Here is a 13,271-nt window from a genome sequence, read left to right as displayed (position 1 = left end):
GAAAGTATTTTATCATTAGATTCAATTGACCTTGTCGTTATCAAGCATTGGGATTTGACTTGAGAAGTTTGTTGTTTCTTTCTTATAGTAAGATTTTGTTTATATTCATCCAATAAAGTTTCTTTGTGCCAACCACTCAATAGAGTAAATTCAGAGAATTATTAAAACCAGAGTTTATATCGTGTTATTGAATATAAATACCTCTAATCAAATGCATATGGGTCGTCCGCATAGGGATTTAGAGAACCTTCTGAAAACAAATCACCAATATTTGAAGGAGGAGTATGTCCTCCTCCCTTTGTGGTCTGCTCAGAGAATGAAAATAAAATATTATGTAATAGCTCAGATATTCTCAACCAAATAGCACAAAATAATTGGACATACATGTTAAAATTATTGTTCTTCTCAGAAAATGATAAAAAAAATTATCCCACAAAAAATAATTTACAAGGAAATAAATCCAAAGTAGAGTAGTACTTAAAATAGTCACAAAACTGATGACCATCAATGCTCCTAACCAGCGCCATTTCTGGTGGCCAGTAAAGTGAATATGAAGATGAAAATGTTGGTGCAAGGCAGAGAAAGAATTAATTTGATGCTGAATTTACAACCCAGAGTCATGAGAGCTTTGCAACTAGATGTTTTGAAATAATCATGATATGCATAAACAATGTCCAAATAAAAGGAAATTCAAGTTGACGATTTGATTACCTTCACAAAACTCCCAGGCATATTTGCTTTTGGTGTTTGTATCTTGTGCTTTCTCGGATCCTATTAAAGAGAAGAACAAAACATCGTTAAGCTTGTAAAAAGTCTGTACTCTACTCCAAAACCTAGCCATTTCATATAACATTATAGTTCATGTACATCGTTGTAGGTTTGATAGCAATTTTAGAGAATTAGATACATGCCTCAAACATGACAGTACTTCTTGTTTTTCTTCGCTTTGTAACGGTTCTTCCATTGGAAGTCTCAACTTCATATTCATGGTGAGTTACCTGTACATCAAGTGTATATTGTAAGCCACTAACCTCCGACCATCATAAATTGATTAATAGCACCGCAATACTTCTCATGCCCTAGCTCATTGCAGCAAGGGCATCTGTAGATTGTGATGATGAAAACCAGAGACTTTTGCGGCAGTCACTGGTTCATTATTTAGTGTGAAATCAGTACAATAGATAGGATAATTCATGTCTACAGATATGAGAATCTCTTCCTAACTCTACGTCCTCTAGGATCTAGAAAATAGATATCAAAACAAAATATTCTCAATGACAATTAACTAATAGACTTTAGAAACCCTAATAGCCACATAATGGGGTATGACCCTCTCCCTTCAACAGTATCCGTTTTTATTTGAAGTTTATAGGGAAGTAATCCACCTTTCTATGATGCTTAGGAATGCTCATCGTACTTCCTGCCTTTGCATTCTCCACTTTCTGCAACAATTTTGACACCGGTGTTTGTGTTACTTCAAGGAAAGGAGGGTCCTGTCAAAAGTACAGAAATACAAAACAAAGTAGGTGATGAGTCAACATAATATTTACATGTCATAAGTTAAGAAATAAGTAAACTCCTTTTTTCTTCTGACTCCATTCTTACTAATGCTTGCTGACTATGTTGGCCACCACGAGAGCTCCTCCTCTTAATTGAGGAAGCAGGGTAAACCTATCACAATATAACTAAGTGTTATCCTACTTACACAAATGACAAGGATTTCAAGTTAGCTTTATGTACATATCGTAGTCCAATTTAATCAATTAATATAAATTCTATAAGCACAAAAGCAGTAAACATTGCATGATTAAGTTGCATTGCAAGCTGGTTTTGATAATCTGAGCTACAAGATCATATTTTGTTATCCTTCCACATCATGTTAGATTGATATAATATAATAGCTTGGGACTAAAACGGAAGCAATATTAAGTCTTACAGGATACATAAGCAATCTGAAAGACAAAATATTTTTTATCTCGTGAAAAATCTACACAACATAGACGAGATAGGAAGACAGATGCACATAAGTTCTGGTAAGACAAGCCAACCTGTTTTGAATTCACTTCTTGGTCCTCTTTTGGTTTGTCACTCATCACTTTCCACTGCAATTGCAATAAAGCCCTTTGCCTATCTTCCTGCCATATATTTTGGACAAATTTAGACATAGTGCAAAAAAGAAAAAGAATTATTTTAATTGCTCAGGTAATGCATACTTTTGATTTTTGGATATGCAACTCTTCTTGCAGCTTCTGACACTCATCTTCAAGTTCACACCTCAACGATTTCATCTGAGCTTCATGCTCATTCCTCAGGAACAATGTTTTCTATAGAAAATAAACTTCATGTCAGGTGAAATAAATGTCATCCAGAAGTCATAGCGTAGTCCTATACATATAGTAATATATTAACGAACCTCTCTCAGTTCATTTTCAGCTTGCAGTTGGACATGTTTAAGTTTCTCATTGTGTTCAGCTAGAAGATCTAGTTGTTTCTTGTTGTGCTCCTGCTGTATTTGACTAACCTGCATGTGGAGCAGGAAACTATTTCATCAGGATGCTCGATTTTTCAACTTAATTTTGAATACACTTGCCAAGGAAGATTACTGATGCGATGATAATCTTACAAGAGGTGAATAGCCGCCAAAGAATTAGTGTCTACCATGTTCTGAATTAAATCATCGCAGGAGATTAATGGATTGCACAGATTTAGAATATAAGTGGCTGATTAATTACTTATCCCAAAGAAAATGAATTTGTAAAAGCAGCACGGATTATGAAATTGTAACGGTGCCTGAAACAGTTGAAGAAAAATCAGACCATATACAATCCCATTGAATGCAAGGCCCGATGCCATACTACTACTTTGATGATAATAATGGTCGACAGCTAAAATTACTCTCCATTCTTTTTACATTATTTTATGCATACCAGTGCAGCATGTTCCTCCTGAATGCGCACCAACTGTTGCCTTGATTCTTCTTTGCAATCTGCAAGTTTTTTGTCGCATCTTCCCTCTATTTCTGCAATCGCCTTATCAGCCTGAAGATTCAAATGATGAAGAACGTTTCGAGTGGATAAATGTGGCATCATCATAAATATGTTGCATCAAACCTTTTCTTTTTCCATGTTGACAATTTCCATCTTCTCCAACTCATACCTCCTCTTAATGTCATTAATAGCCTGCTAAGTGCTGTGATTGTTAGAAAACAGCTGAAGCGCAATTCATAATATATAAAGGATTTATGGAAGGTAACTGATTATCAATCACACCTGATCATTTCTCTGAGAAATTTCTTTCAAATGCCTTGATAATTCTGACTGCTTGCTCTCTACCATTAGATCATATTGCTTCTTAGCTTCTATAAGTTTACTTTCAATAGCAGCCAATGATGACTGATTCTGCAGTGACCAACAGAAAGTCAGAAACTAAAGTCCAGAAAAACCTGTAGGAACAAAAGAAATGGGTACTAGATGTTTGTTCCAAGACCTCAGAGATCTGATCTTCCAGCTTCTTTTCTTGCTCCTTGTACTGCAAAATGAGCTGTTCTTTGTCCTCTAAGACATTATTAACTTGGCCTACTTGTTTCTCCAGAAAATCTGCATGCTGCTCAAGTTTTACAACTTCCTTTTTCAAACTGTCTATTTCCTCTGATTTCCTCAATATTTCTTCCTGCAAACTCTCTGAATTTTCTTTGCTTTCATTTTCCAATGCTGAAAGCTTCAGCAATAAACCTTGCTGCATGGTATTAGATTCTTGGATAAGGAACGTGACATGGTATGATAAAAGACAATAATTAAGGAAGATTTTTTTCTTGCCACTAATTAAGGAAGATTAAGCAGACATGCCATCTGGGTCTCTAATGATCTAGAGCTATCTGAGAAAAATTCAACTCTCTCCTCTAATTTGGAAATCGATAGCTCAGCTTCTTCCTTCTTTAAGATTAAAGTTTGAGCTTCTGACTCCAGACACTGGATTCTTTCAGCATCTAATCGGCAGATATCTGCATGCCGGGTTGCCGTTGCTTTCCCGAAGTTCAGTCACTTTATTGTTTAATTCATGATTTATCAACTGAATTGCATCTTTTTCTGATCTCAAGCTCAAGAATTTATTATGAAGCTCATCATATTGAGCTTGAGCATGCTTAGATAAGGCATCTCGTTCCGAAGTTCAGTAAACACTTGCTTTCTTTGTCTAATCCAACCACATTTCAGCCAGGGCTTGAACCAGTTCATCAAGGTTTTTGAATTCCTGAAGTGACAAGTCGAGTTTTTCAGTAATCTCAGCATTACACAATTGAAGATCGCCCATTTCTTTTTTCAGTTTTTCCTCAGCGGTTATGTGATGAGTAATTTCATCTTCTTTGACTTCTAACTGAAGTTGCACCTCTCCCAACTTTGAATTCAAACTCTCTGAAGCCATTTTGCTAGCTGCTAAAGTTTCATCTAAATTCTTGATCATATTATCTGCATGCAAATTCATGTTTCACACAAAAATCATAATGAGTTGCAAGTTACTCCATCCATTTACCACATCAGAGGGTAGATGTCAAAACTGATACATGACATATAATATTAAAATATATGAACCTTCCAATCTTAATACACGACATGAACAAACAAAATAACGTTACTTGATAACTCCATTGCAGAAACCTTGGTAGTGTTCTTCAGAACTAAAGATGTGAAGATAAAGGCAAAAAATGCACTCTATAACCTACATAATCTCAAACTACTGAATCATATCATTCTCTCGAACATGCCTTGGAATAGGCCACTCAAGACAAGTCAGCAGAATTATTACCAATTGTCATTTGCCAACTTAATTTGTCAAGTTTACAATATCGAAAAGCTAAATCACCTTTCTCCTTTAAGAGATTTGCAGACCTAGTCTGATCATCTCTATGAACCTTGTCCTTTTCTACTGACTCGAATTTGAGCTCTTCTATCTCCTTGTTACCTATAATAAAGATCCAAAACAAATACATATAATATTGATGTTCAGTTCAATACTCAGAGCTCTCCAGTAAACTTAATGCGGTAATAACAACCCTACACTTACGTAGATATAACAAATTAATCATCTTTATTTCAAAGTAACTGATTAAAAATTAAAAAATAAAACAAAATGTCAACAACGAGGAACTTACGAGTTCTAATTGTTTCCTCCGCAGAATCTAGCTTCAGAGATAGATCATCCATATGCTTATTTAAACTATCAAGAGCTTCTGAACTTGCAGAAAGTTTAACTTCCAATATCTCCTTATCTTTCTCAGCTATAACAGCATTACAGAAAGAATAGACTGGTCACTGATTCAAAGTCCATGATTGATAACTATGGCTTTAAAATAAAGCCATCAAATGCAAGTAAAATGGAAAAAGCGAGAAAAAGTCTTACCAGCCTGAACTAGACCTGAGAGCTGCTGCATTGTCTCGGTAAGTTGATCACACAGTGTCTTCGTTGACGAGAACTTAGACTCCAATCCTTTCCACAGTTTTTCATCTTCTTTCTGCTTGACCTTGAGTTTGGCATTTTCGTTAAAAGCATGCCGAAGTTTTTCTTCTAAAGCATGAACATGCTCCAATGACTTCTTTAGTTTAGTATTCTGCACAGCAGCAGTGAGAAGGAACATTTCTCTGAGTAGTGAAAGGAAGCCACAAAAACCAGAAATCGTGACGTGCGTGCGTTTTGCGTAATGGATTACGCACAAAGAATATTATATTATACCGCAATTTCCAGATCAGTCTTCACTGAAGCTTGCTCTTTCACCAGTTTCTCTGCTCAAGAGGAAATAGTTGAAACAAGACCAAATTGAAATCGAAACTCGAGATAAAATCTTCATCCACAAGAAAGACCGAGAAAATCAGGATTCAGGATAATATAGCTAAATTTCGATCAAGACCTGCAGTGAGCTTCAGATTCGCAAAACTTCCCAATGAGATGGAATCCGTGGAAGGACGCGAAGAGAACGACGAAGCCTTGGCAGTTCCCGATGCAGGACCATACAGCGATTTGAATTTGTCGAGACTCTTCGAGCTCGTTAGTCCTAGCTTCTGCATTTTTAATATCGGTACCAAACCCGAAACGAAACCTTAGCCTCACTCTTCCCCGACCGTTCCTGTCTCGCTCAGCAAATGCCCGGGTCCGAGAGTTCTTGATTTAGAAATGGACGCCAAAGAATATATGGGGCAGCATTTATAAGCTATGCCTTAGGCTCAAAGTAATGCGTGTCTCTGTAGTTAGCAGTTACAGAAACATGCATGAAGTCAGTCGGACGATTTCTGTCCGCTGCATGACGGTGTATGAAAGTAGCGGGGGTGCAACAGGCTGACGAGTGACTTTTGGCAAGGTTTGAGGATAAATCCGAGCCGTCTACGCTGAGAGAGCCACTTGGATTTTGCCACGTCACCTCTTCCCCCCCATGAACGTTGTGCCTGTTGCTCAGTGACTGAACCCGCCTTATTCCATTATAAACGCGGCCAACGACGTCAAGCATATCGGGTGGCAGAATATTGCTGCCCTTGTAGCGTCTACGTAACGAATTGTGATTTGGTGCTTTTTTCAATGAGAAATATGGCGTTAGCGTTTTAGCCTTTTACTTTAAATATAATTATAAATAAATGATTAGAACCGAATTTGGAAAGATGGTTATGAAAAAAATAAGGAATCACACTCCGTACACAATTCAGCGTAACCTCATAATTGACCAGGGTGTTTCGTTTTATACTTAAGCTTCCATTCCAGCTAGCGGAAAAGCTCCACAGTCATCACTCATCGCCCATAACTCTTGTCATGCTTGGACATGACCCCACTTGGAACTTGCAGCCAAATCCTAGCACCCGGTTTCCCTCCTCATCTTCTTGTTGCGCTTATCCACCTATCCTCTCTTTTTTAATAGCCATCAGACCGTGTCTCCGCTATTTTTCCACTCTTGCTCTCTTCACCATCTCATCCATGGTGGGTATTCACTTGGACAATCAAGCTCCAATGGAAGTGGCAAAGCAGGAATCAGTTTGCCAGGTGGTTGACTCAATCAACAAGACCATTCCCTAATAAGACTCTTTTCCTAGACGATGTCTGTCTCTTTGCCCCTCACAGCATCCTTTGCTGCTATTCCTCTGAATCGGTTGTTTCAGGCGGTGGTAGGAAATGGCATGAGACGCTAGGTTGAATTTTGGGTATTTGTCAAACTACACTATGCAGTTCGCACCTTAGGCGCACACCGCGTTCTGAGCCACGTGTCAATTGTATGTGTGGGACACTATTATATTTTATATTTCTTTTTGTTTGTGTTTTTTAATTATTTTAAATCTCGTATTCTTTTCGCACTTGCTCTGAGAAAACTTCCCACCACGCCATTTTGCTTCCGGGGGCAAATTCAACTTTACTCAGTGCTTTGCGTGAACCGCCGATATGCCGCCGTCTGGTGATGGGTTCTCCGAAGCTGACGGCTGCTGCTCATGCTGTTCCAGTGAGAGTAATTGTTTACGCTATAACGACAGTGGCTCCAGCGATGTGTGTTCGCGTTCTAGAAGATCCGATCTTTCTCCGTCGTCATTGAGCTCTTCGTCCTTGTTAAGTTTCGATTCGATTCCCTTGAAGGATTGGGATAAGCTGCGGAGAATTATTCTTGCTTCGGCCAAGGGCTTCACGATAGGAGCTGGTCTTAAGGGTGGTCTTGCTCTGTTCTCCATCTTAGGTCGATTGCGACGAAGAGGGACACTAAACTCCCCGAGGTAAAATGTCATCGCATTCGAGATATACACCTGAATAATAGTTTCTATTATTCGGTTACCTACTATGTTCGCCTTTCTCTCACTTGATGTCCGAAACAACGGGTGTTATGTTTCTCCATTTTTGGTACAGGAAGGAGGCGGCGGTAGCAAACAGAGAAGCAATCGTTCTGGCTTTACAGGAAACACTGAGATACGGCTTTTTTCTTGGAAGCTTTGCAGGAACATTGCGCGTCTGTGGATGAGATTATAGTTGCTCTGGGAGGTCACCGTAGGCATGTTCTGTTCATTCTGTGTGATCAATCTTTGTCCAATTATCGATATTTAAACTTAAAAGTTTTGTTTTGAAATTGTGTATTTCTTATTCGTACTTTTTCCCATCACTCTAGTTCAGGACAGCAAGATGGAGGGCTCTATTGGCAGGGGCGATTGCTGGCCCATCCATGCTTCTGACTGGCTTAGAGTCGCAACATACAAGCTTGGCTATTTACATACTTATGCGTGCTGCTGTCTTGGCATCACGATGTGGGATTAAGAGCGAACGGTTTGGGGGAGTATGTAAACCTCTCACATGGAAGCACGGTGACATATTTCTTATGTGTCTCTCCTCTTCACAGATATTGTACGTTGTCGTCCTAAACATGGTTATGCGTACTTAATGAATCAACCTTTTCCATTGTGTCCTCCTTTAATAAATGTTCCTGTCTTTTTGAATTTGTGGCAATGCCCTGTAGTTTTTAGGTAGTGTATATATTTCACTTCCCTCCTCCCTCTTTTTTTTTTTTCTATTTATATTGATTAATGTATGTTCGGTTAAGGGCAGTGGTTAACATGTTGTTTTAGGTCTTCTTACATATTAAAGCAAGAGAGTTTGCCTTCTTCATATAAGTCCTTTCTCAATAAGCATGGTGGAAAAGGTCCTGTTATCCTACAAGGGTGAAAGAGTTAGCAAGTAGCAGGGCTGCCTTTTACTAATTTGGAAGCAATAGAGAAACACTACAGGGCAATGGGTGTTGAGATGCAACTTGATCCAGATATGAAAATCCCCTGCTCGGTATGAAAAAGTTTTATGATTTTTGTCCTCCTTCTTTCATTATGTTTCAGTGTGGTAATATTTCCTATTGAAATATATAAAGTAAAAGAAATACAGCTGTCGTTCTATTACAGTTATAAATCTTGGAAGTTGGATATGCATTTTTTTTTAAGACTTTTGATATGTAGATGTCAATCAGTGTCACAATGTCAACGTTTCTCCTTGTCCTGCAAATCTAGTTAATCCTTGATGTCATAACTTTGGCATCAACTCTTATTCTTGATTCGATCCATTTGAAATTTCACTCTTGTGATAATTGCTGATTCATTTGTTTAATCTGAGAATTCATGTATGATGCATTTCGTAATGGTGTCTATAAGTTCGTATACTCGTGGACTCTATTTGGTAAAGTTGTATGCATTTTTGTCTTTTGTTTTATTTTCTCTTTATTTCCTTTTTATGTTCAAAATTAATGGTCTACAATTTGTCGTGCAGTTTTCTTTTGATACTTTTTAGTACGGCTTTGAGACTCGGGAATGATTTTTGTTGAACAACAATCATATGCTCAACAATTTCTGTTTAAATCAATTAAGTTGGATTTATACATCATGTAACTGCTTACATCATGGTGAAAAACAGGTGATTTATATCAACTTGATAAGTTGTCATTTTCAAACATCTTGCAGATTGTTCATGGGAATCAGTCGTGTGGTGAGCATGTTCTTCTTTTCTCCTTCAAGCCTACAAAAGAGCATTACCAGTTTATCTGCCAGTTTATCTGATCCCTGCACTATTAGTTCACAGACAAGGACTTTTAAAAAGGTGATATAATTAGTATACATACTTAGTAAGCAATCTAATATTGACGTTTTCTTTTGTGAAGATTTCATGAAACATATTTTCCTTTCTATCTGATAGTACCTTCTGTGAGGGGCAAGTACAATGTTGATGGCACATTGGCTCTGATTATAATGAAGAGGCTCCGATGGAAAACAGATTTTCCCATTTGATATTTGTCCAAGCACTCTCAAAATTACTATTTTCTTATTTTTCCACTCAAAATTTTTCATTCATCTCATGCATTAGCGTGGACTAAAAAGCATGTTCAGGCCTTCCCGTACTTTGTTTGCATTGAAAATAACAAAAGGAGTGGATTAATGATTTATTCCCCGAACAATTACTTTCATCTCAAATTTGCCCTTGAAAAATATAATATCTTCATTATTTTTCCCAATTGAATACTCCTCCTTTCTTTTCCCCAAAGAAAGATCCCTTGGCTTATGCTTCAAGCTGAGCTTAATTATGACATATACGCAATATTTGAGACTATATTCTTTTTGGTTAATTATTGCTTATTGTCAACATATTTATATGCAGCCCTAACACAATATTAGCCAAAGGTCTGTTTGGCACTGCAAGATCAAGTTTGTTCCTGTCTATGTATTGCTCTACTGCCTGGTTAGCATCTAATTATCTATCACCCTCTCTCCTGTTGTGTTATCTCAGATGTATCATACAGTTCTAAAACAGTATGTTTCTGATATGTCAAATGTGAATCAATATGCTAGAACATTTTAACTTCTGCAAGTTCGCATGAAATGTTTAATAATGGAAGAAATAATCGATGTTGTATTGTACTCTTTCACATCTTTGGTATACACAAGGGTGAAGCAGACTCATACGTAGTTAGAATTTCTTGTACCTCTCACTTTAGATTTGATCCACAAGATGTCGTATTGATTGCTAGACCTCGGTTTCATGTATAAGACTGTAAGATGCAACGAAAGTAGTACATTAAGGAAATTACATCGGATGATTTCATGTACTTGCTTTTTGATAGCTCTGTCCCCCCAACCCCCGCCCCGGGGGGGGGGGGGGAACTTATTCTCCTTCCTCATTGTTGCTTCTCTCTGGCATGGATTTTGTTGAAATTCTCACATGCATGAGACCGATGCTGCTGCCACTGTATGTCAGGATGTGGACGTGCTTGCTCTTCAGGATATTCAAAAGGTGCAACATTCCAATGGTGGTCATCGGAACGGTATTCAAGTTGAAATCCCTTTTTCTTTCAAAACTCGAAAGAATTCGGAACTATAGGAATTGCAGTTTTTCCCAAATATAAAGAGGTTGCGGTTGCGTTCTTGTGCAGTTCCCAGCTGGGCTTGCATTAGCCATTGAGAAGAAAAGCAGGCGAATAGAGATAGCGTTGTACTGCCTAGCACGGGCCATCGAGAGCTTCTTCTCATGCATGGCTGATGCAGGATACGTGCCGCATTCGAGAAAGATTAAGAGAGCTGACGTAGTGGTGTTCAGCTTGTCAACAGCCATCATAATGCACTGCTACGCACAGGAGAGGGAAGTGTTTAGGTCCAAATATTTAAACGTCCTTGATTGGGTGTTTGGTGTGCCTCCTCCTCCAGGGGAAAGCCCCCGCTGCTCAGACAACGGAAAAGCCAGCGGCAGCCCATTGGGGTATCCTGAATTCGAAAGCACCCTGGAAAGCCAACACTAACACAATTGACGTTACCTTCTCCATTTTTCCCCTTTGGATTCTTTCTTTTTGGGGGCTCGGCGCTGATCGCGCTGATCGCGATTCATGAATGAATAATAAAAGGATGCTTTTATGTAGCGTTGTGATGTCGCTTAAGGATTTAGTGCTGTGACACAGAGCCTTCGAGAAATTTGTATGATTGATTTCGTGGAGGACCGTGTCAACCAACCTCAACTATTACTCATTACTCCCTTCCCGGGGCTCCTGATGGGGAGCGCATCTGTAATTTAACGTATTTTTCTTGTGATTACATCGGAAATTCAACATTTCTTGTCGCTTCCATTCTATTTGATTTGCGTTGCCTTTGCAAGTATACTAGAATAAACCGGAGTTAATATTATTATTAGTTTTTGTAATTTGATTAAATTTTAGTTTAATTCTGTAGCTTTGAATTGTTGGCTCTGATCAATATATAGTTTTATAAAATTTTAGTTTGAGTTTAACAAATAGTTTTTTATTTTTAATGAATTTTGATTTCGATCTTTATATTTAAATTCCGATCAAGTCAAAACTAATGATTTAAATTAGAGGTTAAAATTAAAATTTGATCAAACTGGAAGAATCGGTAATAATATTAACTTAATAAATTATGTGCTTATTGGATGTAGAAATCCAACATGACAATCATATGAACGAAAATAAATTATTTTTTATCCTTTAATTTAATTCAATTAAGCAAAAAATAACGGAAGGGCGAGATTTGGGGGAAAAAATGATCCAAACAGGTTAATTACCCATTGCCAGAACATGCAGCTTACACATTTACTATCACTTACCAATAAACATTCAACTTTACTTGGCCCATAAAGAAAGAAAGAAAGAATCATTCCAGTACAGGGCAAACAGACAATGTAATGTTCCGGTCATCAAGATTAAAGATACATATGCCTCGCAACGGGACGCAAGCATCGTATGCACTCTGGCATTGACTTTGGCTGGAGGGATAAATTGGAAGGAAACGCTATTTACTCATTTACTAACCATTACTAATGATAAGATTTAAAGGGAAGAAAAAGGAATGTAACCATGATTTTTCCGCTATATTTTCTACTCTGTAAGAAAATAAATAGAGCATTCTTCCGCAGCTGCAGACAGAATTAATATAATTTCTTTCGAATTGAACTGATCAACACAATGTAAGAAAAAGGGGCAACAAAACTGACTACTCGGATACATACTCCCACCATTTGTGCAAAGCATATCCGTAAATTGCACCGTAACCAATCAGCCGCAGGGGAGAACTGGTAAACCTGCACATATAGAAGGAGCTTGATGGAGCATCCTTTGGAAAGGAATAAAAGCGAGACGCAGAGAGGAGAGAGCGAAATAAAAAGAGAAGGTACCTGACGAAAGCAGATCCGTGAGAAAGAAGAGAAGCCCTCTCGTCGGCAGTAATAGGGTAGGGCCAGCGGGAGAAATCGCGATCGAAGTAATCCCAGTCAGGCAAGAGAAGGGCGGCAATGCCCACGGCTCCAACAACATAAGTAACGATCATCTTCTTTGGAGAGTGAGTGAATATGCCAACCAGCAGTATAACCGCCGCCAGCCAAAGAAGAGAGGTTCTGAGGGCGGCGTCGTTTGCCATGATGAGAAGATGGATTAGGAGGAGGAGGGATGGAGAAAGCCTAGGGTGAGGTGAGAGGTGAAGAAGAGGACAGCCATGGGGAGAGTACTGTGAATTGGTTACGAGCATGAGCTATAAATGCAGTTTCAACGGTCCGTCTAATTTCTTTGTTATTGTGATTAATGCCGTTTGCTGCCGCCATCCACACTCTTCTGCATTGTTAGTTATTTATTACACTAACTCACCAATCCCCCACGCCTGAGCTGGTGCTTAACTGCCTCCTGCTTCTGTGGGTCCACCTCTGGTCGGGTCGGACCCTTGACAAAGTCTTGCGACTGAAGGCCTAGTCGTTTCATCCAGATCAACCTGCAGGCTCCAGCTCCGCTCCCCCTC

At 38.5% G+C, this 13,271-nt stretch overlaps 1 protein-coding gene and 2 pseudogenes across 1 annotated transcript; 1 reads left to right on the top strand and 2 right to left on the bottom strand.

Annotated features, from left to right (window-relative positions):
* Positions 1 to 203: 203 nt before the first annotated feature.
* On the bottom strand, positions 204 to 6,056 carry LOC114716563 (synaptonemal complex protein 1-like; annotated as a pseudogene).
* Positions 6,057 to 7,375: 1,319 nt separating this feature from the next.
* On the top strand, positions 7,376 to 11,340 carry LOC114716566 (transmembrane protein 135 homolog; annotated as a pseudogene).
* Positions 11,341 to 12,017: 677 nt separating this feature from the next.
* Positions 12,018 to 12,910, bottom strand: LOC114716562 (signal peptidase complex-like protein DTM1). Its single transcript, XM_028901580.1, has 2 exons — positions 12,658 to 12,910; positions 12,018 to 12,564 (listed from the first exon to the last, which is right to left on the bottom strand). The coding sequence occupies exons 1-2, from the start codon at positions 12,897 to 12,899 to the stop codon at positions 12,477 to 12,479; spliced, it is 330 nt and encodes a 109-aa protein (XP_028757413.1). The 5' UTR covers positions 12,900 to 12,910; the 3' UTR covers positions 12,018 to 12,476.
* Positions 12,911 to 13,271: the final 361 nt, after the last annotated feature.

The sequence above is a fragment of the Neltuma alba genome, unplaced genomic scaffold (assembly GCF_004799145.2).
Source record: "Neltuma alba isolate B1F8T4 unplaced genomic scaffold, ASM479914v2 tig00011680_pilon, whole genome shotgun sequence".
NCBI lineage: Eukaryota > Viridiplantae > Streptophyta > Magnoliopsida > Fabales > Fabaceae > Neltuma > Neltuma alba.
Note: the sequence above shows the minus strand (reverse complement) of the source record. Positions and strands in the feature narration are given on the sequence as shown.

Bases quoted from the DNA above. Each gene is read 5' to 3' on its own strand.
- LOC114716562 (XM_028901580.1), bottom strand. From the start codon at position 12,899: ATGGCAAACGACGCCGCCCTCAGAACCTCTCTTCTTTGGCTGGCGGCG. The intron at 12,565-12,657 runs GTACCTTCTCTT...CTATATGTGCAG, and splicing joins CACGGATCTGCTTTCGTCAG to GTTTACCAGTTCTCCCCTGC.